The sequence below is a fragment of the Urocitellus parryii genome, chromosome 13, assembly GCF_045843805.1.
Source record: "Urocitellus parryii isolate mUroPar1 chromosome 13, mUroPar1.hap1, whole genome shotgun sequence".
Lineage (NCBI taxonomy): Eukaryota > Metazoa > Chordata > Mammalia > Rodentia > Sciuridae > Urocitellus > Urocitellus parryii.
This window is the reverse complement of record NC_135543.1, coordinates 39,199,376-39,226,148: the sequence shown is the minus strand read 5'-3', so window position 1 is coordinate 39,226,148 and position 26,773 is coordinate 39,199,376. Positions and strand designations below refer to the sequence as shown.

The window sequence follows — 26,773 nt, the reverse complement described above, 5'->3', positions numbered from 1 at the left end:
TACTCCTATCTGAAGATACTCATTTTTGGAGAACAGCAAGGCATTTCATTATCCACTCTTTCCAATCCTGAAAGGCCTCTACAGATTTCGGTAAATGCACATTATCTTCACAACTAGGTTTCGGAGTTGCTCTGGGTGTGTTAACATCATCAATCCTCACCAGTGCTTTGTATCTTTCTGCAATATTGAAGCCAATGGCACACTGCAACTTGCGTAGACAGATAGGACACAAGTTTAGAGGACGACGGTCAGCTTCCTCCAAGTGGTTGGAGCCCTGCATCAGGCATGTGAGCCACTGGCAGTGTCGCAGTCCAAATATGTGTCCAATCTCATGGGATAAAGTCTTACAGGATCGCTGCAGCAAAACACTAGTGATTTCAGGAATAAAGTAGTTATCAAAAATGGCATAGTCATTGGAAGATTTTTTATAGAGCTTCTTCACTGTACCTTTATAATGTGAGCTATAGGAATCGCTGCCATACCTAGCAAAGCTGAATATCCCCACTCCATCTGTCAAAGAAGCCTGTCCAAAGACAAAATTCCAGGAATCTCTTGGGTAAAGATCAATCATTGTTACTCCCACAACACAGAAAGCATCTTCAGGTTTCTTCTTTTTTAAGAACTTCAGGATATGCCCTGCATGAATTTGTAAATTGCGTGTGTGATCATTCACTCTAAAAGAACACCATGTGGCAGAAACAGAAATCGGTTCTAGGAGTTTTACACTCATGCCATAGAAAAATGCTTCACAGTAGCCCTTGAGCCATTTAGTATATTCTTCACTGATAACTCTGGTGTTTCCTAGAGATCCAATGGCCAGTAAATAAATACTGTGCTTCTCTGGAGAGGGTATCTTTCTGTAGGGATTACTGAAAAACTGCTCAAAGTCTTGAGGAGCCTCAGGATGTGAGATTATTCAGTCTGATTGTGATTGCAAAATAATAGGTCCATAAAGATCACTGGTTGGCTTCCTTCATTAATTGCTGTTCCCTAGCATCTAATTTCTCATACTGTGACAAAAGCGCTGGGTTCTTAGAGATGAGAGCTCTTTTCAGTGTCTGTTCAGAGTGACGTAATACTTGCATAATGACAGGTCTCATCCATCACATCTTGTTCCTATGTAGAGCTTTCATCCTTCCCTTGAGTGAGGCAAACAGATGGTACACCATGAGGCTTTCTTTAAAAAGGAAGGCTCCCATTGAAGTGTTTACGTTACAAGGACAGGCATGTCCGGAAGGTGCTGTGGAGGGTGTCTTCACCCCCCGACAGGCCTTGCCTCTGCCCGCCCGCCTCCCGAGGGAAGTATTAAGAATGTCTGTTTTATTACTGGTTTGCTGTCTTTCTAGTGATTGATCTCTGTGTTTGGGCAAGGCAGAAGGTGGCTGCCTTGTCTCACAGCTCCTGGTTTAGTCTACCTTAGAAGTTAAGGCAGTTAATAAAAACTAAATAGAATATTGGAATCTCAGTTCCTCTTTCTTGGAGAGAGAGTGGGGTTGGCATGGGTTGAAACTATATACAGATGTATTCTAGTTAACTGTACCATAAAAGCTGGGTTTCATGGGATAAACAGGGCCACTGGAGCTACTAATATGAATATTATTAAAAATGGTAGCTGTACAACAGTATGTAAAAATACTGCTGATATGAAATTGAATGGCTAGAATCTTGGAGTTTAGGTCAGTGGTATAGTACTCCAGGGATCAATTTCCAGTAGAGAAAGTTAAATGGCATGAAAATGCATATCAGTAATGATATTTATGAATTAATTGAAATTTAACTGTCCCAAACTAGAGTGTGATAAAGAAGGGTAGATTCTTTTATTTTCTATAATTTAATCTCACTTTTGAATTTCCATTTATGCTAATTCACAGAAGTATGAGAAGAGAATTTAAACTTGCATTGGAAAGTGACTCAGTTACTTCTCTTTGGGGAACAGGAACCACTTTTGCAGCATTTCTCACTTGCCTCCTGTCTCCTTCTTAAGTATTTTTTTTTAAGAGAGAGAGAGAATTTTAATATTTATTTTTCAGTTTTTGGCGGACACAACATCTTTGTATGTGGTGCTGAGGATCGAACCGGGTCGCACGCATGCCAGGCGAGCACCCTACTGCTTGAGCCACATCCCCAGCCCTTCTTAAGTATTGATTCAGTTAGGCAGAGGGAACAGGGTCCAATCAGGAAGTGGAGTTCACAACTGATAGTTCAGTAAAGAATGTTTAATTAAAACTAATTAAAAAGAACCTACAAGAGGGCTGGGGTTGTGGTTCAGTGGTGGAGCACTCGCCTCGCACGTGTAAGACCCTCCTCAGCACCACATACAAAAATAAACAAGTAAAATAAAGGTGTTGTGTCCAACTACAACTAAAAAAAAAAAAAAAAAAAACCTACAAGAGCTAAAAGTCTAAGAGTGATAGTAAGGTAAACACCAAGTTACTGAGAAAAATCAGGGACTGCCTAGCAGGAAGTGGGACCATCAAGGAAAGTGCCATCTTGGGAAGCCAAAACTACAGAAGAAATGGAGCCATGGCCAGAAGCAAAGGGAGAGGGAGAAATACATTGGTCTTCCTTCCTTCAGGTCTCTCATCAGTGCTTCCCATTGGCTCAATGTAGCCAGAAGTCAGTTCACAAGGGAAACTGGGAAACAGGGTCAGTTCCAGCAACACAGAGCAGAACAAGGAAAAGGGTAGGAACATGTATCTGATTGTTACTGAACAAATGCCTAACTCAGATATGTTCGGCAACAAACGAAAGTAGAACCAACTGAGAATGGCTTAAATGAGAGAATGTTTATTATTTTGTTTAACAGAAAGGAGGTAGGCCAGTTCCTGATTAGATTAATGGAATGGCTCAACTACATCTTTCTATCCCTTAGCTCTGCCATCTTGTGTACATTGGCTCATTCTTCCTGTATTTTCATGATGCTTGCAGCAATTTCAGGCATCACATATAGATATAGAAACATATGGATATGGTTGTGCAATTGTTTTTATTCTCAGTTTTTTTTTTTCAGAGTTGAAGTTTGAATCCAAGACCTTGCACATACTAGGTAAATGCACTACCACTGAGCCATATCCCCAGCCCTATTTATCTATATTTGTTTTTGGTACTAGAGATTGAACCCAAGACTGCTACATTTCTAGTCTTTCTTATATTTTTGAGATAGGATCTTGCTAAATTGCTGAGTCTGGCCTTAAAATTATGGTCCTCCTGTCTCAGCCTCCTAAGTCACTGGGATTACTGGTTTATGCCATCATGCTCAGTTATTTATCTGTTTTCTGTTCCACAAAGAAAGCACTTGCCAAAGTCCCCCAGAATAATTCCCCTCCATGCTCCCTTGGTCATATTAGTCACCTGCTCATGACTAAACCCCAGAAAGAAGACAGGGCCCCATTCAGGTGGGTTCATATCAGTCATGGTTTCCCCCCTTGAGCTGAGAATGGTCATTGCCTCCTGAAGCATGTGACTGGGAAAAAGAAGTAACTGAAAAAATCATAATTTGTTAGAGTGGGAGATAGGAATGGGGTTACAAATTCTTGATAGGAAGATGGTATGTTACAGTTTCTCTTTCACATTCTTAGCTACTTGACCTCCTTCTTACTCAGCCTGCAGCATTGCTCTCCTCTGTGTGCACTGAGGTGAGGTGAAAAAAAGGAAGAAATTAGGATTAATTCAATAGAAATGAAAAGAATATTGCTATATATTTTTTAAAAGGAATATTTCCAAAACACACTTAAACAATCAAACCACATGGCTTCATTAGTTAGTTATGCATAGTCATGAGTAATACTAAAATATTACTGACACTCATCACTTAGGTACTATTAGCCAATCAGAATGAACAGGCTGAAAAGAACTAGTACATCTGTACTGGTGCAAACTAGTTGAATGTCACATTGTACATGGTACCAGTTTAAACAGATACTGAAGAGTAGACAGTGTAACTGGAGTTTCCCTTCCATTTTACCCTTCAGCTTCCCAGTATAATTCCTCAAAAGCAAACTCACCAGGCTTTTAAATAGGACAAAGCCAGACTTTGTCAAGAAAGAAATTAATTTTCTAAATTTTTTAATTTCCCTCTTTATTTATTTAAAAAATATTTAATATATTTAGTATATTAATTACTTAACTTAGTGAACTTTAATGAAGAGTTTTACATGGAGAGTGCCCAATCAGTGATACAGGTCAAGAGGAAAAGTCTATTCATTCTATTTATTCCCTGAGATCGTAGAACAGACAAAATAGGGACTTCAATTTGGAAGGACAAGATGTGATATGTTTAAGGGTATGCTGAGGGCAGAACTAGAAGCACATGGCATTATGGGCTGTTCAGACCCAACCTAGGGGTAAACACTCCATGTAAATTCAATGGTGCAGGATAAATCTCCCTCCACAGTATTAGAGGGAGAGTACTAAGAGATGTCATGAAACTATATATAGCTGTGCTTAAGAATTTGGGGATGCAGAAAATTAAAGTTAGACTGAATCTCAAAAGAAGCACTCATGAATCTCTAACATGCAGGAAACATCCAAAACAAGCATTTATGAGCACCCCAGCCCATGTTCTCAGCCAGTGACTTTTCCGGCAAAAGGTAACAGGAGGGCAATGCGCAAGTGCTGAGAAAACTGGTACCAACTATGTAACTCTGCTCTGGCTCCAGCTTTAGCCCTAGCAACCATCTCTCTATAAAAATTAACACCCCACACCAAGATTTCTGTCTGTTCATCTGGAGATGGCCTGCCTTCCCCCTTGAATGTGTATTCCTTGCTTTATTCCAAAAACTTCTCCTCTTGAGATAGCCCATGTTCTCCCTTAAATGTATCTTTGCCTTCCTAAATAAAGTTTTTTTTTTTTTTAAAGAGAGAGTGAGAGAGAGAGAGAGAGAGAGAGAGAGAGAGAGAGAGAGAGAGAGAGAGAGAGAGAGAGAGAGAGAGACTTTTTTAATATTTATTTTTTAGTTCTCAGCAGACACAACATCTTTGTTGCTATGTGGTGCTGAGGATCGAACCTGGGCAGCACGCATGCCAGGCGAGCACGCTACCGCTTGAGCCACATCCCCAGCCCCTAAATAAAGTTTTGTCTGTCTCTGACACATGCTGAAATCTTTTATGTAACATATGCCCAGGACCCCACTTGTCTTGTGTAGAGACATCTCAAGAGCCAGAAGGTCTGCTAAAGGGCCTGCTGTGTCAACAGTTAAGGAACTCTTGAGATAATTGGGGCAGAGATTCAGGAGGTTTCACAGTGTTGGTGAAGTTGAATCAACTAGGTCAGACAATAGGACCATGGCCCCTGATGCAGCTGAGACAGGTTACAGCCGTCTTCACCAGCAAGTTCCAGCAATGGAATGCCCAAGACTCATTATATCTTTCTCTCTCTCTCTCTCATTTATTTTTTGGTACTAGGAATTGAACCCAGAGGCACTGAGTAACATCCCAAACCCTTTTCATTTTTTGAGATACAGTATCATTAAGTTGTCAAAGCTGGTCTTGAATATTCAATCCTCCTGCTTCAGCCTCCTGATTTGCTGGGATTACAGGTATGCACTTTAAGGAGAACTCATTGTACCTTAAGGAGCAGTCAAAATTGGCCACCTTGAAAGAAAAATCTAGGAAGAATCCAAAAGAAAACATACATGTTTCAGGACCCAGATGCCCCATCAGTGTCTCAAGTTCATGTCAGCCATCTCTCACCCTTCTGTCCCTCAGATGCCATTTTGAGGGAAGAAGGCTGAAAGTGTTTGGGTGCTTTAACCTAAATGTAAAGGCTTTAATTTTTGCAACATGGCACATGCCTGTGATTCCAGAAATTTAGGAGGCTGAGGAAGGAGAACTGCAAGTTCAAGGTCAGCCTCAGCAATTTAGCAAGGCCCTTAGCTCAGTGGCTCAGTGGTTAAAAGCTCCTGGGTTCAATCCCCCAGTACAATAAAACAAAACAAACAAAAAATCCCCACTACAAACAAAAAAGGGCTGGGAATGTAGCTCAGTGGTAATGTGCCCTTGGGTTCAATCTCTATACTGCAAAAACAAATTAACAAATAAATAATTGCAACAGTTTATCAAATTGGTCACATATTTAGGACATCCCCCTCTACTGCCTAGAGGCTGAGGACATTTTATTTTCACAGCTGACTGTATTCTGAGTAAATCTGTCACATTCCTAGTAGAATATCAAGTACTTTTTCATATGAAATGCTGCCAAGACAGAAAATTGTGTCATCTGGTAATTATGATTTTGTTTTGTAAGCTTAATTCTCAGAGGATAACTAAATTTCCCTTATACTCAAATTGCTGATGGATTTTCACATATTACTATGCTTATGGGTACACCAAATGACTTAGAATATATGAAGAAGTAATGCAAATGTTTGGATTAGGCATGAGTGAAGCTAATGTTACAAACAATAAAGCAAACAAAGTAAAAGTCACATGTTGTGGATAGGAATTCCCAGTGAATAAAGGGAAAGATTATCACACAAAAAATACACTTTATTTACTAAAATAGTCAGAATGAGTGAAATATGAATTGAAATGTTATCAAAATGGTGAAATTTGGAATCTGAGAACCATTTTATAAGGGAATTTGAAAAGCACCTGGAATACCAAGATCAGTTGCCCCTCCCACACAATGTTCTTCCTCCTCCTAGGAAATCTGAAGCTAAAATTAGCTTCCCTGACCAGCTTCCACTGAGCTTGCTGCAAAATCTTGTAGTCTGGCAGTATAACTAGCTATTCATCAGACAAATAATTGTTATTGTGGAAACTCTTGTTTTAAGATGTATATTAAAATCCATCTCCTCCAGAATCATGTGGATTCTCTAAATCCACAGAATTTCAAACATCCCGTTTTCTATCCTCATTATAATCACTGTTAAGAGAAAATTTAGTACTTTGGCAAATGCCATCTTTGTTCTCACATTTTGATATATATTTAAAATGTAAATTAGTTGACTGCAAAACTCATATCTCTATAATGCCTAACCAAGAGCGGTAAAAACTATAGCAAATTTTAAAATCTTAAATAGCTTTTACTTGCTATTTGATAATTGGGCAACACCTTGTTCCATAAAATAGGAGTATTCCAAAGAACTGAGCAGAGAAATTAGGTTTCACAGACAGAAACTAAGACAGTGGAAAACTGAAACAGAAAAGGGGATTGGCCTTTTCCTTGTAAAGATTAAAGCACAGCTTTCCTTATTATATAGGCTAGAATTAGATTGTTCAGAAATCTGGCTATTATGTCTCTTCTTATTTCTTCCAAGTTCAGATAAACACCTTGGTTTCAGCACAGTGGTGGGGAACTTGGCATGAGTGACTCCATTTTGGGCTCCTCTCATGGACCTAGTGTATGCGCTCCGTCCAAACCATCTCCTTTACTTTTTTTTTTGGGGGGGGAGGGGGTACTCGGGATGGAACACAGGGGCATCTAACTACTGAGCCACATCCTCAGCCTTTAGAGACAGTGTCTCCTTAAATTGCTTAGGGCCTTGCTAAGTTGTTGACGCTGGCTTTTAACTTGTGATCCCAAACTGCTTGTCTTACAGGTGTGTGCAACTATGCTCAGCTCCTATACATTTTACTTAACCATGCCAAGGACAATGTAGGTGGTAAACAGCATTTAAAAAAAAATTTTTTTGTTGTTGTTGATAGACCTTTATTTATTTGTATGTGGTGCTCAGAATCGAGCTCAGTGCCTCATGCATGCTAGGCAAGTGCTCCACCACTGAGCCAGAACCCCAGCCCCAATTAAGGGCTTTAACAAAGGATGGTAATGATATCTTTTTTTCCCTGAAGTTATCTGAAGATTTCCCTTACTTCTTTTTCACATAGTTCTGTTACATTCTCAAAGACTTATGAGATTTATCTGCAAATTAAGGGCTCATTTAAAAAATAAAAATATTTTTGTATAAATGCTGCCAAAGTGAGCACAAAAATAAAAACATACGTAGTGAGATTAGAGGTAGGGGCTCCTACCTCCTTTTCTTCCAAGATATCAAAAACCAACCTCCTCCCCCCGCAACAAACTCTTATGGTGTTGGTTTTAAGACTGTGAACATGAAGGGTCATCATTTAAGAATCAATCACATTGCATTTAAGCCAAAAAATTGAATCTCTATACAGCGCAAGGAATCTTCTTTTTAACTAATCCCAGGATTAAAACCACATAATATTGTTTCATAACACATTTTTGCAAGGTCAAAACAGTCTAGCAACGGCAAACAATTAGATTAAATCTTCAACGTTAGAAATATATTTTAAGGAAAAATTCCTGGGAAGCCTAAGAATTTAATAAAGGCAATAAAACGGGGTCCCCCTACCAAGATGCTGGGGGTGTGTGCAGGTACGTAGGCCGGCACCCAGCAGTTGACGTCACAACCTGCCGAAGGCGCCAAGCGCCAGTTGCTATGGAGGCTGTCCTCGTCACCCCGCCCCTCCGCTCTGGGCCTGCAACGCGAAACCCTACTGCGTTCGGTGACCGGCCGGGCAGGCTGCAGGCAGCGCTATGCCACGGGAGAGCTGCTGGCGGGGGCGATGGGATCCCGGTGCACCATGAGCCTCGGGTCCCGCCCTTTCTTGGGCCGATGAGCACTGCGCACGCCGTTCTCCTTTTGCCGTGGGGCCTCGGTTGCGAGGGCAGCAGCGGCGGGACCAGAAGCCCGACGGCGACGAAAGGTCACCTTTCTACGAACCCGCGACAAAGAAGCAGTTCAGCCTACAGTGCCGCTCCGGGGCTCGGAAGTAAGGGTCTTCGCCCGCGAAGGCGGGGCAGGGATGCGGTGGAGCGAGGCTGGGAGCGGGGAGAGCAGTGCAAAAGGGTGGGTTGAGGCCGGGGAGGATAAAGAAGCGAGGGGCGGGCGTGGGGAGCTGCCGGACAGCTGGGAAGAGCGAGCCCATGAACGGCGAACGAGGGACTAGGCAGAACCGCGGCCGGGCCCCAAGCTCCGTAGGCGGTGGCCTCCAGTGGGAGGCCGGCTTGGGGGCGGGACGTACTGCCGTGGCCACTGAGTGGGGCTGGCCCTAGACTTGCGCCCAGCCCAGGGAGCCTGCGAAACCAATCGCCGTTTCCTGCGCCCGGCCTCCTGAGGAGCACCGCCTCCGAGTTCCGGGAGCTAAGGGGGCGGCCCCTCGCCCGGCGCGTGCGGCCCGGGCGCCGCTGTGTTCGGCCCCGCCCCACCCCGCTCGGAGTCCCGCCCCACCCCGCTCGGAGTCCTGCCTAGGTCCCCGCCCCCTTCCTGGCGCGAGCTTCTTCCTGACGCGATTCCCCTCCCCCCGGGTCCGCGCAGGGAGTCGGGCTCCGGACCGCCACCGCCACCTCGACCGCTGCTGCCGCCATCGCCTTGTTCCTCTGCCCCCGTTATGGCCGAGGAGCTGTCCGCGGCCACGGCCTACACAGAAGATGATTTCTACTGCCCGGTCTGTCAGGAGGTGCTCAAAACGCCCGTGCGGACCGCGGCCTGTCAGCACGTGTGAGTAGACGCCCCCTCCCCCGCGCGGAGCCGGGTGGTCGTTTGGGTTCCTCGTCTGGACCCGGACCTGCGACTGAGGCCTGGAGGGAGTCGAGCCCCCGAGGCCTGCCGGAGCGCCGCCCGCCTCGGGGGCCTGGTCCCGGCGCGTGAGAGCCCGGGGCAGCCCTCCGCCGGAGGCCGGGGCCCGCTCGCCGCGCCCCTCAGCCAGAGCTCCCCGCCCTGGTTTTCCAGGGCTTAGCGCCCCGGGGCAGGGGTCGGGCCCTCCGGTGGTGTCCACAGGCCGAGAGGCCCCTGTCCTCCTGGCAGGCCCGGGAGGAATTGCAGGGAACGTGGAGCCTTTTTGTTTCCTAGCAACCCGAGTGCAGGCGGGGGTGTCGAGTGTCAAACCCGCTAGTGCCGGCACGGGCCGCCCGCCGGCCTCCTGCTTCGCTTTCAAGTTTTTTTTCTTCCTCTTTCAGAACCTTGGCCTGGTCCTCCTTGATCCAAGAGCTTTTAATCTAACTTCAGCCCTGCTTCACAGACCACTTTTGGATCGGTTTTGTTTCATTTAAAATTCCAGGAATCTACTAGGATGGTCTAAAATGAATTTTCTTCTCTTATGTTAGAACTGACAGGATTTCCGGATATTTAAGTGGTAGTTTCCCTTTGTGTTATCTTCTGTTCATTATTACTCGGTTACTACAAGAGTGGAGGTAAGAAAAGAAGAGTTCTGTTATGAGGAATGGACTGAAGATGAGGTACTAACTCTAGGGGTGAGGGAGAACACAAAGGGATTAGGTGAGGTCACATGGTGCTGTTTAACTAGGCTTATTTATAGGAACCACCTCCATCATTTTGTAGACTACCAGACTGTCGGCAAGGATTGAAAGGAGACCTTCTTGAAAAGGTATACAGTGTCCTCACCAACCTGGCTAATGACCAGAGTCCCTGGGGAGTTTTTTAAGTAAACATACCAATTCCCAGGCTCCATTCCAAACTTGCAAAAGAATTTCTGGCAGGTGGGACCTGGAAGTCTTTTTATTTTTAAAAAAATTGAATCGGGCTTAAGTTCTGTGCTTGCAGACACAGAATTGAACAAGTTTCTAGACATTTCTCCATTCACTTTTTTTTTTTTTTTGAGAGTCGGGGTTCTATAATTTTGTGAATAATTGGTAGAATTTTGGGTCCCTAATCACAAATGTTACTACAGATGACTTTTGGTAATCTTCCCTGTTCCTAGAGTTAAGAACTCTACTATTTTATTCCTTGATTGTGCTAGTTGTGTGAAACGACCATGTTGTTTTTCAGGATTGAAACATCAGTTATGATTTTTGTGTCTTAAATTCTCTCATCATTTGTTGCAACAAATGCAGGTTGTTGAAAAAGTATTTTAAGATGTCTAGGACACAGAATATACTTTCTATCTTTAAATGGTCATTATTCATTATTATAACTTGAACCTTTCCTATATTTAAGAAAAAGTAGTTCTGTGATGACAAAGAGGGGAAATAAAAGGAGGAGAGCAGGCAAGATGAGAAGTTATAATAATTGCTAACTTTATATATGCATGGTAGATATCATGGACAGAATCATTTCAACTATTCTTTGGGTCATTGTCCTCACAGAACTCATTGTAATTTTTAGCTTCCCTCAAAATTCCATGTAGATCATTCTAGTCTATTTCCTTTGTGGTGCATTTGAAATCAAGAACTATAATTTGACTTGACCTCAAAGCTATAGAAAAGAGTGGATGTTTTTAAATTCAAGACCATTCTCAAATCAATTCATTGGGCTTTGAGGCTTCAATGTAATCAAAGTAGCTCCTTTTCTCTACTGTCCCCCACAGTTGCTTTATAGTTCTGACTGAACAATTAATTAAAAATAGATAGAGTGAGCCAAAGTTTTATTTGGAAGGGGTGGTAATTGTGGAACAGGGTCTTGATTGGCTGGAAGGAATTTTCTGGGAAATAAGATTGGGGGGAGAGTTACTAGATATTAAATTCAGGCCATTGCCTATGCCCAGCAACCATTCTACTGCTGAGCTACATTGCCAGTCCTAGAATTATTTTTAAGTAATAAGTTTACTATGTCATTTCCCTTTTTTAACCCAAAGGACAGAGCTGTGCCTTTAATCAAATTTATATTTTGCTACAAATTCAGTTTTTTTTTTTTTTTTTTTTTGTTCTGGGGATAGAACCCCAGGCCTCATGCGTGAACATTCCCAGCTCCCCGAATCAGTTGTTTGGTTTTTTTTTTTAGTTGTAGTTAGACATAATACTTTTATTTATTTGTTTTTTTATATGGTGCTGAGGATTGAACCCAGTACCTTGCACATGCTAGGCGAGTGCTCTACTGCTGAGCCACAACCCCCTCCAATCAGGGTTTTTTTTTTTTTTTTTTTTTTTTTAAGAGAGAGAATTTTAATATTTATTTTTTTTAGTTTTTGGTGGACACAACATCTTTGTATGTGGTGCTGAGGATTGAACCCGGGCCGCATGCATGTCAGGCAAGCATGCTACTGCTTGAGCCACATCCCCAGCTCCCAATCAGGGTTTTTTAAAAAAATATTTTTAGTTGTAGATGGACACATGCTTTTATTTTTTTATTTTATTCATTTATTTTTATGTGGTGCTGAAGATCACACCCAGTGACTCACATGTGCTAGGCAAGCACTCTACCACTGAGCTATAATCCCAGCCCCTCAAATCAGATTTTGATTCAGAGCTAGAAAGAGATAAGAACTTTGGGTCAGTCTGGGTCTGTTAGAAAATAAAAACAAATTTTCATTGCCAATGAGAGGAAAGAATTTTTCCATTGACTTTTTTAGTCAAAGAAGCAAATTCATTTCTATTAGAATAATTTTACTGAGGGCTGGAGATACACAGCTTAGTGGTAGAACATTTGCCTAGCATGCTTCAAGGGCCTGGGTTCAGTCCCCAGTATTGAAAATATATATACATACACACACTTATCTATATGTGTGTATGTATATGTAGAGAAAAAGGGACACTATTGAGAATAATTTTACTAAAGTATTTAATCTCCACTTGTTCCTTCAAACAAACATTGTTAATGTTTTTATTTGCCTTGTTCAAGAAACACTCTTGTTCAAGAAACGCTCTTTCCCTGGAGACTGTTAATAGTCTAATGGAGAAGACTGTTAAATGACTATGGTATGGAAGAGATTTCAGTGGACATTTTTATGTGAGCATTGAGAGCACATAGCTAAATAAACTTGTTAATATAGGGACAATTTTCTTGGGAAATAGCCTGATTAGGTCTACATCATATGTAGAGGCAAGGAGGGGTACAGAGGATGACTCTGTATCCTGACTTCATAGTTTGTTTGGAGCCAGAGAATGAGTGTAATAGAGATGGAGCTTAGAGATGCTGGCAGGAAGCTAATTTGAATGTTTTCCTGAAAACCAGAGAGACCTATTAAATAATTTTTGGCAAGGGAGCAGCATGATTACAATTCCATTTTAGAAAGTTTATATTAGTGTCAGGGTTCAGCTTGGCAATGGTGACCCATGAAGATGTTGATGACACTTTGGCGTGTGAGGGAGAGAAGTGATTAGAACAGGAACTAAGGCAGTGATAATGGAAATGGAAAGAAGAGACTCCTGATATTTTAAGGTCCTTATATAAAGTCTGATGTTCAGTACTAGATATATATACTGTGTATAGATCTGGAATAAATGGAACTAAAGTTATGGGTGTGGATGAGTCACTGAGGGAGGTGTATGAATTGAAAGAAGGAGGCCTGGATAGTTAAAAACAAAGTGTTAGAGAATACTTAAATATCAAGTAGAGAAAAGTACATTCTGAGAAGGAATGGACAGAATCATAGGAAGAAAACTAGGATTGAATGTGACAGTGGAGACTGAGATATAAGTACTTTTAAGAAACCAGCAGCATCAGTTGCCTTGGAATGGTCAGATAAAATATTTTGAAAAACATGTAAAGACAAATTAAGAATATTAACATCAAACAGATATTCAAAATAAGGCTTCAGACGAAGGTTCACAATGTTGAAGTGGTAAGATGTTTATCTCTTGATGTTTTCCATTAAAGCATCATTAAAACTAAAGGTTTCTTGAACCTCTATTTACACTGTTCTGAATAGTCAAGGAAGTACCTCTCATACACCATTTAGAAGTAAAATGCAATCCCAAGAAAATTACATTTAACAAGAAATTTTTTTTTTTTTTAATATTTATTTTTTAGTTCTCGGTGGACACAACATCTTTGTTGGTATGTGGTGCTGAGGATCGAACCCTGGCCGCACGCATGCCAGGCGAGCGCGCTACCGCTTGAGCCACATCCCCAGCCCTTAACAAGAAATTTTGATATCTTGCAAAACTTTTCTCTTTTTGCAGTACGGAGTGGGGATTAAACCTAGGACCTTTCCATTCCTAGTCCATTTTACTTTTATTTTGAGACAGGATCTTCTAGCATTGAACTTGTGGTCCACCTGCTTCATTCTCCAGAGGGACTGGGATTACAGGTGCCATTGGACCTAGTGATTCCTTACAAAACTCTCAAAAATGGAAATCTAATTAGTGTTTGCTTTGGGGCATCTCTGTAAGGAGGATCTTTTAAAATAAGTTAATATAAATTAGCTTCCACTTCTTATTCAGCATAAATTTGTATGATTCCCTAAATTGACCCGCTTGGGTTATCCAGTTCCTGAATTTTCAGTTTATATTTTTTAAAAATTTGAGCGGCTTTATTGATATCTTATTGGAATAGTTATGCTCTAAATAGATACTTTTAAAATTTATTCTTTCCTATAGATAATGTTAAAATTTTGAAAGTCAGGCTTATATTGATTCTTATTGATTTAATAAGTTGTTGCTTTAATCTATCCTTTTTTCTTAAAGATTTTTAAGACTATCTAAATCCTCTTGATATATTTACAGAGTGGCATACTTTTAAAAAATTTCAGTATAAATACATTTCAGTATTGGGTAAAGGAATGAATTGGTTTGTGTTGGGACACAACACAGTTTAACTATAGCTGTATCAGTTGGCTAAGTCAGTTAACCCCATTCAGCTTTTCTTGCATATAAAAGATTAGAAATCACCTGTTTTCACAGGGTTTTTGCACAGACAAAATAAGGTAATGTTTATTTATACTAATCTTAAATTTGTGTTTTATATTTTTCTTTATTTTTAAATATTTATTTTTTAGTTGTAGTTGGATACAAAACCTTGTTTATTTTTTTAATTTTCTGTTTGTTTTAATTAGTTATACATGACAGTAGAATACACTTATATACTTTGATATAACATACATAGATGGGAGATATTTATTTTATGTGGCGCTGAGGATGGAACCGAGGGTCTCGCTTGTGCTAGGCAAGCGCTCTACCGCTGAGCCACAACCCCAGCACCTGTGTTTTATATTTTTCAAAACAAATAAATTACTATTTAAAAACTGTAACATCTAATACCAAAAGTTAGGTTGCTTTTGAAAATCAAAAGAAATCTTTTGTTTTTTGACTTGGATATTTAAAGCCAAAGTGAATCATGAAGAGAATTGATGGTTTTAAAGGATTAGGGGAAATACGACTTTTCAGTAATCACCGTTAACCTTACATATTTTCCAGAGATATGTATATAAAGAAGATTGTAGGTGTTTTATTTTCTGGTTTTTCATACAAAGGACAGCAATCTGTATATATTCTCAGTGCCTTAATATTTTCATATACTATCTTAGAGGTTATTCCTATTAATACATAAAAGGGGGTACCTTAGCCAGGCATGGGGGCACATGCCTGTAATAATAAAAGGACTTGGGGGCTGAGGCAGGAGAATTATAAGTCTAAGGCTAGGCTTGGCAACTTAATGAGACCCTGTCTCAAAATAAAAATAAAAGGGCTGAGGGATGTAGCCCAGTCGTAGAGCGTCCCTATGTTAAATCCTTAATACCAACAACAGAAAAGAGGTCTCACATTATTTTTTGTGGGTATGTAATATTCATTCAAGTTACCAACACTATATAGTGATCGACAAACCAGATGTAAGTACCTTATGGAATATATTTATTTAGTCTTCTAATATTTCATTGTTTGATACATCATCATTGCTTATTTATTCAATCATATTATGAACATTAGGTTGTTTCTAAAAGAAATGCTGCCAACAAGTAAAATTGTACAATAGTCCCCCACGTCTGAGGGGGATGCCTTTCAAAATCTCTAGTCATTACCTGAAACAGCAGATAATATTGAGCCCAGTACTTTCTCCCTCTGCCACCCCTCCAGTACCAGGGATTGAACCCAGGGCTTTGAATATGCTAGCAAGCACTCCCACCACTGAACTGTGCCACTAGCTAGCCCCTTTTAAAATTTTATTTTCAGGGGCTGGGAATGTGGCTCAAGTGGTAGCGCTCTTGCCTGGCATGCTTGCGGCCCGGGTTTGATCCTCAGCACCACATACAAACAACAATGTTGTGTCCGCCAAAAAATGAAAAATAAATATTAAAATTCTCTCTCTCTCTCTCTCTCTCTCTCTTTAAAAAAAAAAGATTGCTATGGCTAGGGCTTGGGTTGTGGCTCAGTGATAGAGCATTTGCCTAGCACATGTGGAGCACTGGGTTCGATCCTCAGCACCACATTAAAAAATAAATAAAAGTATTGTGTCCATCTACAACTAAAAAATATTTTTTAAAAAATTTTATTTTCAGAGTCTTGCTAAGTTGTCTAGGCTGGCCTCAAACTTGGGATCCTTCTGCCTTAGCATCCCAGTAGCTGGGATCACAGGTATTCAACACCTTGCCAGGCTTGAGCCCTGTACTTCCTGCCTGTTGTGACACATTGCCATTAGTTGGAACATGTTTTCTGTTTATGTCTTCCATCCATAAATTTAATGTATTTTTCATCTTAACTAAGTAATTATGTATTGAGGCCATAATTTTTACAATTTGAGATGTAATAGCAAAATTAGCACCAATTTCTTTTCCATCACAGTTTTAGGGATAGAAGTTTCTTAGATCTTCAGCATTAACATATACTTTTTTTTTCTTATTAGGTTGAGAACTTTACCTTTTCACTTAATAGAAGCACTTTATGGCTTCTCTTTGGCATATGTAAATTGCCAGCATCACTATTTTGTGCTTTGGGGCTGTTATTAAGTAAAATAATGTTATTTGAACACAAACACTACCATATTCAATAACTGATCTCATAACCAAGGTGGCTGTAAAGTAACTAATAGTTTATATAGTATTATATTGGGTAGGCTAGGATGAGATTGCATCATACTGTTCGGAACATTGTGATCGGGATGGGGATGTGGCTTAGTGGTAGACAGTTTGTGGTTGGATCTCGCTGCAGAATAAACAATGCAAAATTTAAAATTTAAGATTTGTTTATTTCTTGAACTTTGCATTTAATATTTTTGTACTGCAGTTGACTATGGGTAATTGAAATGGCAGAACCTGCAACCATGGATAAGGAGTGGTGGTGGGGAATACTATATATATATATATATATAATTTTAGTCTATAGAGAATTTTTACTATCCTGATAGGTTCAGTTGCTGGGTCAAAAAGGATAAATACAAAGGAATTTGTTAGCTTTGTCATATATGATAATAGCTCTAGTGAAGTGTATTATATATGAAAAATGCTTATAGTTTGATTTGAGGACTGTGGATTATGTATCTTTGGGTTAAAGGATTTAATAAGTTTTGGATTAGAATAAGGTAAATTGACATTTATTGCTTTAGCAAATATTAACAAATGTCTGTTAGGTACTTGGTGCTATTATAGTGCTGTGGTGAAAAAATAGGTATAATCCGTTCCCTCTTGGAGCTGGGTGTTGGTGGTGATACATTTTGATTAAAATAAGCACTCAGGGTGTAATTACAAATGCATCGATGGTAGGAGGGAGAGAAAGAGCAAAAGTATAAGGGGGAACAGACCTTGTGTGGGTTGGTGTGTTAATGAGTGGACAGTCAGTCCCTTTCTTGGAGAAATGATATTGTTCAAATCTAAATGATGTGTGGGTGTTAATTTGTGGAGTGCTTTGTGTATAGAAGAGGAAGCATTCTGGGCATAAACCCTGAGATAGAAAGGAATATGCAGGACTTTGTATTTTAATGATAGAAGTATCTTCTAGGCTTTTATAGAAACCTTTTATAGGCTTCTTAATTTTTTGTTTTTAAGCCTTATTTTCCTCATTTTAAAACAAAGGATTTATTTTTAAGATAACTGAAAATTGAACGCAGGGCCTTCCTTATGCTAAAAGTACTCCACTATTGTGCTATGTCTTTATCACTTTTAAAATTTTTACTTTTAGATGGGGTCTTGCTGAGTTGCCCAGGATGTCCTTGAATTTAAGATCCTCCTGCCTTAGCTTCTTGTGTAGTTGGGATTGTAGACCTGTGCCATGACTAAAGGAATTTTTGAAAAATATTTTCTTATTTTTAAGACTTGAACTTAATGTATGTAAAGTTTTTGGGACCCTGTGTGGTACACATGAAGCACTCAGTAAATGGTAACTGGTATTTTTATGGAAGATATCCACATTCCATTGTCTTTGACAAATCATTTTTGTTTAGTTTAATAAAGTTGATAATGGAGCCTAGAAATCTTTTTTTTTTTTTTTTTTTTTTTTGTACCAGTGATTGAACCCAGAGCACTTGAACCACAACCCTTTTAAAAATTTTTTTATTTTGAGATAGGGTCTCACTAAATCCTTAGAGCTTCTTTAAGTTTGCTAAGGTTGGTTTTGAACTTGTGATCTTCCTGCCTCAGCCCCCTGAGCTGCCAGATTACAGGCGTGCACCACTACCAAGCTGGACTAGAAATCATTTTAAAATCGATTTCTTTACTTGCTAGCAAAGCTGTGTCCAATATTTCTTATTAAATTGTTACATAATTATTTTGCCATTCAAATCATAGATACCTCTAAGATATGTCTGAAGTGATGATTATTGTGATAGCTTGTTTTTTGAACTTAGGTTATTTTTCTATTCATTTACTGCCCGTTTGTATATTATTACATTTCCTATGTCAGATTTGAGATGATTGAGTATTTAGATGAAGTAAGTTATTGTGCTGTTTAATTCTATTTGTTAAATATTTTAAAAAATGATCTTGTTTTTGGACCATCTGCAATTGAATTATACCACATTTCCATTTGAATTTTAGATAATTTGCCATTCTTATTCAGTTAATCTCATGTTTATTAGAGCGGATTCCTTTGCCATTGTTTTATGTATCTTTTTAGTATATTTGAATTATTAAAAAACTTGATTCTTGAGGGATTCTTGAATCTCACTTGGTGATTTTACTGTTTTAGCACAGTTTAATAAGACTTAATAATATACACACAAATTTGTACATTGGTGTGCTTGCACATCCAGTTTGCAGGAATTTTTGTCACTTTTGTTGTCAGTTATATACCTACTATCTGTTATGTAGTAAGTACTGAATACATATTTTTCAAATGAAGGTGCATTACAGTATGTGGACATAATTTTTTAAAAAATCTGGTGAGTTAAGCTCATAATTTTGCCTTTTTTTGTATAATCTTTTTAAATGTTTTGGGATCTTTTTAGATCTGCAGATTGTGTGTGTGTGTGTGCAACTTTATTTTTATTTTTGTTAATATGTGTGTTGTTCTGTGGTACTTGGATTGAACCCAGTGCCTCTCACATGCTTGTATGGTAGTCATTTACTCTACCACTGACCTACATCCCCAGCTTTTTTTTTTTTTTTGTCTTTTAAAGACAGGGGCTCCCTAAATTGCCCAAGGCTGTCCCCAAAATGGAATCTTCCCACCTTAGCCTCCTTAGTAGCTGGGATTACATGTGCAGCTGATTATAGGAGGATGATACTGTTCCTGGCTCCTGTGCAATTTTAAGAAATAATACAGAGAATCTCTGTATTCTGAACCAGTTTTCTCCACTGATAACATCTTGTAAATATCAGAACCAGAATATTAAATTGATAAAGATACAAAACATTTCCATCATAAAGATATTTCACATTGGTGGGCACAGAGGTTCATGACTGTATTCCCAGTGACTTGGGAGGCTGAGACAGGAGGATGACAAGTTCACAGCTAGCCTCAGCAAGTTAGGGAGGCCCTGTCTCAAAAATAAAGGGGGCTGCAGATGTAGTTTCCTTGTTAAGTGCCCCAGGTTCAATCCAGAGCCCCCACCCCACCAGAAAGATAAATAACTTTGCCTGTTAGTAGCCATCCCCAGCTTCCCTCCTTCCTGTACCTGTAACTTCCTTCTTAACCCTTGTCAAACATTAATGTTCTTTTTGTTATGTTTCTGTAATTTTGTCATTTTAAGAATCTTAAATGGGGGCTGGGGATGTGGCTCAAGCTGTAGCGAGCTCGCCTGGTATGCGTGCGGCCTGGGTTCTATCCTCAGCACCACATACAAACAAAGATGTTCTGTCCGCCGAAAACTAAAAAAATAAATAAATATTAAAAAAATTCTCTCTCTCTCTCTCAAAAAAAGAATCTTAAATGGCTGGGGTGTAGCTCAACATAGTTTCTGGGTTTGATCTCTCCACCATTGCAACAGGAACAAAATCTTATATTTTACTCCTCTGTGTAAATCTAATACAACCCATTTAATTATTTTTTAAAAAATATTTTTTAATTGATGGACCTTTATTTTATTTATTTGTGTGTGGTGCTGAGAATCGAACCCAGTGCCTCACACATGCTAGGCAAGCACACTACCACTGAGCCACGACCCCAGTCCCCATTTAATTATATAGAAATTTTATGATGATACAAATTGTATCTCAGTCTAGCTGTTAGAAAATAGAATGTTATTACTGCTAACTATATTAATGTTATAAATTGAATTAAACAAATCTTAGAATTTATTTTTTCACTGAACATAATTCTGTAGATATTCAAGTTGTTTCTTGTATGTATCAGTAGTTATTTGCTTTTATTGCTGAGTAATATTACATGGTATGGATGTACCACAGTTTGCTAAGCTATTTACCCATTGAGTAAGACTGAAATGGCCAATTTTTTACTATTTATAAGTAAATTCTGCTGTAAACATTTGTGTATAGGTTTTTATGTGAGCATAAACCTTTGTTTCTCTGGGGTAAATGCCCAATAGTATAATTGTTGGTTATATGGTAGTTGCATGTTTAGTTTTTCAAGAAAATGCTAAGTTGTTTTCCATAGTGTCTGCACCACTATAAATTACGATTTCCTCTGCAGCTTCACCAACATTTTTTGATGTTATTTTAAATTTTGGCCATTTTGATAGGTGTTAATGATATCTTCTGGTTTTAATCTGTATTTCTGTAATGGCAAATGATGTTAAACATTATTTGATATGCTTATTTGCCATCTCTTTACCTTAGGTAAAAATGTCTTCATGTCTTTTGTTCTTGTTTTAGTTGGATTGTTTGGTTTTTAACTGTTGCTTTGAAACTTCTTTATATGTTCTAGATACTAGTCCTTCATCAGATAAATGGATTTACAAATATATTTTCTCAGATTATGGTTTTGTTCATAGAACAAAAGTTAAAGAAGCTAAAAATCTCAAAATCAACCTCAGTGTGCCAAAATCAAGGTGATAGTAGGGCCCTCTTCCCTTCTGAGGCTCTGATAACACTCCAGATCTCTGTTTTCACATTCGCATGAGTTCTGTGTGTCTATGTCACATCTCCCTTTGCTTCTCATGTATAAATATATTTAGGATAGCAGTTAGGGCTCATTTGGATAAACCTGGCTAATTACCTCATCTCAAAGTTCTCAATTGAATCAAATCTCTTACCATAACATTGCCTTTTCTGGGGAGTTAGAAAGTGCATGTATCTTCGGATGGCCATTATTGACTTTAATACTATCTGTGATATATTTTGAGGTTTTTGTTTTGTTTGCAGTGCTGGGGATTAAATTCAGGACCTCCAGTGTGCTAGGCAAGTACTCTGCCATTAAACTGCATCACCAGCCCTTGAGTTAGTTTTGTTTAAGGTTGGAAACAGATTGAGGTTCATTTTTTTTTTTTACCTATGATGTCTGGTTGTTCCAGCATCATTTCTGAAAAGTGTCTTTGATTGAACTGCTTTTACTTCTTTGTTAATCAGTTTTGCAACTAAGATATATTTTTGCCAGCCTCTAGAATCTTTTTTGAAAGTTGGAGTATCTACTTTATAGAGACTTACAGAGCAGCTGCTTTTTAGGGACCTTTTGTTTTTGCTGGTGCTAGGGATTGAGCCCAGGACCATTTTTAGAGACTTTTAAATTGGTTTTGTATTAATTATTTTATTATATAGTTTATTTCATTTGGAAATGTTGATATTTTTTCCTTTATGTCTTTATATTTTTAATTAGTCCTAAGTTAATTTTAAACCTATTGCTTTTTTTTTAATTTTAAAAAAAACGACAACAGAATGCATTACATTTCTTATTACACATATACAGCACAATTTTTCATATCTCTGGTTGTATATAAAGTATGTTGACATCTGCTTTATTTCTTATATGAATGTTTTCATTGTGTTTTGGGTGAAATTTCCAGTTTTTAGTAAAGCGATTAATATTTGAAGTGTTGTATTATAAATTGTTCAACTAATTTATTGCATAATTTTGTGGGATTAAATCAGAATTTTTTTTTCATTTTTAATACTGGAAACTGAACCCAGAGGCACTTTACCACTGATCTACATCTCCCAGCCCTTTTTTAATTTTTAATTTTGAAACAGGGTCTTGCTAAGTTGTCCATGCTGACCTCAAACTTGTGATTCTCCTGCTTCAGCCTCCTAAGTAACTGGCATGATAGGCTTGTGCCACTGTGTCTGGCTTACCCAGCTTAAACATTTTAAATTTTGTTGTTTTTAAAAGAGGAAAGATTTAATTAGGTTCATGATTTCATTCCTTTGTTAATGGGCCTGTGGTAAGCCTGCATATCATGGCAGAAAGGCAGAAAGGCTTGGGGGAATAGTTTACCTCATAGCCTAGAAATTTTGGGGGGCAAGGGAGAGTGCAAGTGCCTAGCTTAAACTTTTTTTTTTTAAGAGAGAGAGAGATAATTTTTTTATATTTATTTTTTAGTTTTCAGTGGATACATCTTTATTTTTATGTGGTGCTGAGGATAGAACCTAGTACCCCGTGCATGCCAGGTGAGCGCGCTACCGCTTGAGCCACATTTCCAGCCCTTTTTAACATGAATGTGTTTATAATCAATAATAAGCTATTGTTTTGGGTATGTGATATTTGGAGGCTGCCTCAATTCCACTTTTTCTATAGGTCTATGGTTATCTGATTTTGCATGGTGAGGTGATTTTTAGGAATACATGCATTGGGTGATAATAGACTTGTGTTACATTATAATAAATCTTGTAATAGATCTTAAGAGTCTGTATGTATTCACTTTTTCAAGTCTATGAATCTACATTTCTGTGTCATTCAAAAGAAAGTTGGTATAGACATTTAGTTAAAGTAACCTTATGAGAGGTATTTTCATGTGGATAAAAAAACAACCATGAACTTTATATTCACTCTTTAGTCAAACTGAAGTCAATGGCAGGGGCATGTGCAAACTTCACAGTCTTGTATCTTTCTCTCTTTTTTTTTGGTACCAGAGATTGAACTCAGGGGCACTTGACCACTGGCCACATCCACATCCACATCCCCAACCCTTTTTTGTATTTTTATTTAGAGACAGGGTCTTACTGAGTTGCCTTGTGGTGCCTCGCGGTTGCTGAGGCTGGCTTTGAACTTGAGATCCTCCTGCCTCATCCTCCCAAGCTTCTGGGATCATAGGTGTGCACCACCACGACCAGCAGTTTGTTAAAGTTGAAACATGGCATCCTAGGATCATTCCTGATGGTTAATTAATTCCAAAAGAGTAAATTCTGTTATATATTGGTGAAACTGATGATTTTTACAGTTCTGTCAATATGAAGTATAAATCTCATTCTGGAGGTTGTAAGGTCCAAGATGGCAGGGCTGCATATTATGAGGGTCTTCTTGCTGGTGGAGATAGTTCCAGGGCCACTGAGGGCAATGAATGACAAGAGGGGTGCCTGGGAACTTTTATTTTTTGATAGGAATAGGATCACAAATTAATGAAAAAAAAATGACTAAGATAGTTTGGGGGGCAACTTTGCATGAAACCACTGCATACATGTTTTTCAGATGGATTAAAAAATGAAGGGCAAAGCCTTAACTTTTTAGTAAGAAATGCAGGGAATGTCTTATCTTGAAATAGCAAAATCCTTAAGAAAGCTAAATCACGAACTGAAATTTTAGGGAAGAGTGAATTTAGACTATATTAACATTTAAAAATTTTTTATATGAGAGGATCACAGACAATGTTAAAGACAAATGATACAATAGTGATGTGGTCTGTTCAAGTACAACAGATTGTATCAGATAGGTTTTTACATTTTTTTTTTCCCACTCAGCATTAATGTTTCATCCCATCATCAAAAGGCATTGGAAGCAAAGTATACTAAAAGTAATTGAATGTAACAAGTCACACAGAATGCTCAACAACTATCTTGGTTCAGTTGGTCTTGAGTTCTTGGAATACTTATTGCATTGTTCGCCTTTCCTTTGTGCATTTTACATCTGCTTTTAATAATTTATTAGCTTTAAATTCCTCTGCCCCTTTTTAATGTTCAGGGTAAAGTGTTTATTAGGAATGTAGTACTTTATAAATGTATTAGTGTTTTAGAATTATTTGGGCTCTTGTTAGGACTCTTGACAGTTACACAGATGGTCTAGTCCAACAGTTTTTTTTTTTTTTTCCCCACAAGCCTTATAAGTTTTAGTGTGGAGCTATACAGAATTTAAATATTTTCAGTATTTCTTTTTTTTTTTTTTTTTAAGAGTGAGAGAGGAGAGAGAGAGAGAGAATTTTTGATATTTATTTTTTAGTTCTCGGCGGACACAACATCTTTGTTGGTATGTGGTGCTGAGGATCGAACCCGGGCCGCACGCATGCCAGGCGAGCGCGCTACCTCTTGAGCCACATCCCCAGCCCTATTTTCAGTATTTCATATGTTGTGTAATATCAGAAATACTAAAGTACGTACAGCAAATGATTTTAATTTGGGATTCTAGGTTGTTGATCATTTTCTATCAGAACTTTGAGCATCATTCCATTCTTTTGTCATCTGTAATTGCTCATGAAGTATGATGCTGATCTAATTTTCTTTCCTTGGTAAATGGTCTATCTTTTACTCCCTCTTGGAAAGTGATTGGAAGTTGAAAAAAGATTATTTAAAAGTTTCCAGTGATCTGTGTGGGTTTGAGTCTTTTAAAATTCATTGTACAGGTTATTCACTTGTCTCTTATTCTTTTTATCTTTTTAAAAAATATTTATTTTTTAGTAGTAGTTGGACACAATGCCTTTATTTTATTTATTTATTTTTATGTGGTGCTGAGGATTGAACCCAGGGCCTCGCACATGCTATGTGAATGCTCTACCGTGAAGCCACAACCACAGCTCCCAGTTGTCTCTTATTCTGCAGACATGTTTGCTTACTGCTGGACTCTGACATTTTTTTTTTCTTTTTCAAAATAATTTTCTATTGTCTGTCTTCTGTTTGTTGGGCTACAGAATTAGGGAATCTTATGGTTTATTTCTAGAGAAATTTATTTTCTATCTAGCTTTATTTTATTTTATTTTTTAAAAATTTTTTTTGTGATACTGGGGATTGAATTTAGGGCCCTGTGCTAGGCAAGTATTTTGTGTTTTTTTTTTTAAGCCCAATTAGAAGATAATTTTAATTTTTCTATTTTTTAACAATTTAATATAACTCTTAATTAAGACCTAATTAAGACCTTAACGTAAGTGTAATGCACATATGAAAAAAGGTCCCTATAGTAAATGTCTAGCTCAGTAGAATTTTTTCCAAACTGAGCATATCTGTATATTCAGCACCCTCATCAAACAAAAGAACATTGAGAGCACACTGAAAATTTCCCAGTGTATCTTTCTCCAAGGAAAATCTCACATTCTCCAAGATACCCCAATGATGACTTTGAAAATATTTTTTAAATTGTTATGTAATAGAAAAATTAGGTTTATCTTCTGATTGGGCTTTAAAAAATGCTTGAAACAAACAAACAAACAAAAACACTTGCCTAGCACAGGACCCTGAGTTCAATCCTCAGTACCACAAGGTGTGTGCCACTGGGCCCTACCTGCTTTTTATATTTTCATTCTCATTATAGGAACTGTAGTTTTCATTTTGTAAATAAGCCACAATTTATTCTTCTATTGATAACATTTATATAATTTTTAGTTTTAAGCTATTGCAAATAGTGGGCTGCAAACATTCTGGGAATTTTTTTTTTACACAATTCTATTAGGTATGTATTTTGGAGTAGAATTTCTGGGCTGTAGCAGATACTGCCAACTGGTTTCTCAAATGGGTCTATCAGTTTACACTCTCTCTCTCTTTTTTTTTTTAGAGAGAGAGGAGAGAAAGAATTTTAATATTTTTTTTTAGTTCTCGGGGGACACAACATTTTTGTTTGTATGTGGTGCTGAGGATCGAACCGGGGCCGCATGCATGCCAGGCGAGCGCGCTACCGCTTGAGCCACATCACCAGCCCAGTTTACACTCTCTACCATCAAATAAATGTTGGTTTACACCACCCTTTTCATTTTTAGTGAAGTTATTTCTTTTTTACTCTTGTTGAATAAGTGGATTTTGAAATTTTGATCTTTCCTTTTCCTAAATAATAACTTTTATTTGTACATATTAAAATTTTAAAATATTCTGTTTATGGAAGTATTAAGTTATCCAGCTTATAATTAATCATTTTTAATTGCTATTTCACTTTATTTCTTGCATTTGATTCCATCTTTTTTTATGCACAATTCTTTCTTAGCAGTGAGTTTTGCTGATGTGAACTTTGTTAACAGCTTCGATTCTGAATTTAAAGAGGAAGGTTTAGCTTAATGATAGTTTTACCTTCATCTCTAAATATTATCTCTCTTTTGTAGCTTTAGTAGACATGGCTTCCATAACAGTACTTAAGTCTTGGTTCCTTTTCTCTTACTCTTAAACTCCTTTGAATTGTATATCTTTAAATTATTTCTTTAGTACTCTTCCACCTTGTCTGCTCTTCATATTCCCTCCAATTTCAAGATCATATTTCTAATTGTTTACTGGATATTGTGCATTGAGATGATTTTTGTGGTACTTTGAAATTAACACTTATACTTTCTATGCCAGATAATTCTTCCAATATTTATTAACTTGGTGAATAGAGTCACCTTTTACTCAGTCTTCCAAGTTCTAAATCCTACCTTTCTCTCCTACAACTAATTATAATTCTTTTTTTTTTTTTTAAACCTGGAATTGAACC

The 26,773-nt window shown here is 38.2% G+C and overlaps 1 protein-coding gene and 1 pseudogene across 1 annotated transcript in view; one reads left to right on the top strand and one right to left on the bottom strand.

Moving 5' to 3' along the window:
* Window positions 1–1,257, bottom strand: LOC113191117 (archaemetzincin-2 pseudogene; annotated as a pseudogene).
* A 6,439-nt stretch (window positions 1,258–7,696) lies between these two features.
* Rnf138 (ring finger protein 138) overlaps window positions 7,697–26,773 on the top strand; it is a 35,080-nt gene continuing 16,003 nt past the window's right edge. Inside the window, exons 1-2 of the mRNA XM_026400762.2 lie at window positions 7,697–8,736; window positions 9,282–9,464. Coding sequence (XP_026256547.1) covers window positions 9,355–9,464 — 110 coding nt within the window. The 5' untranslated portion in view covers window positions 7,697–8,736; window positions 9,282–9,354. The remainder of the gene's footprint in view (window positions 8,737–9,281; window positions 9,465–26,773) is intronic.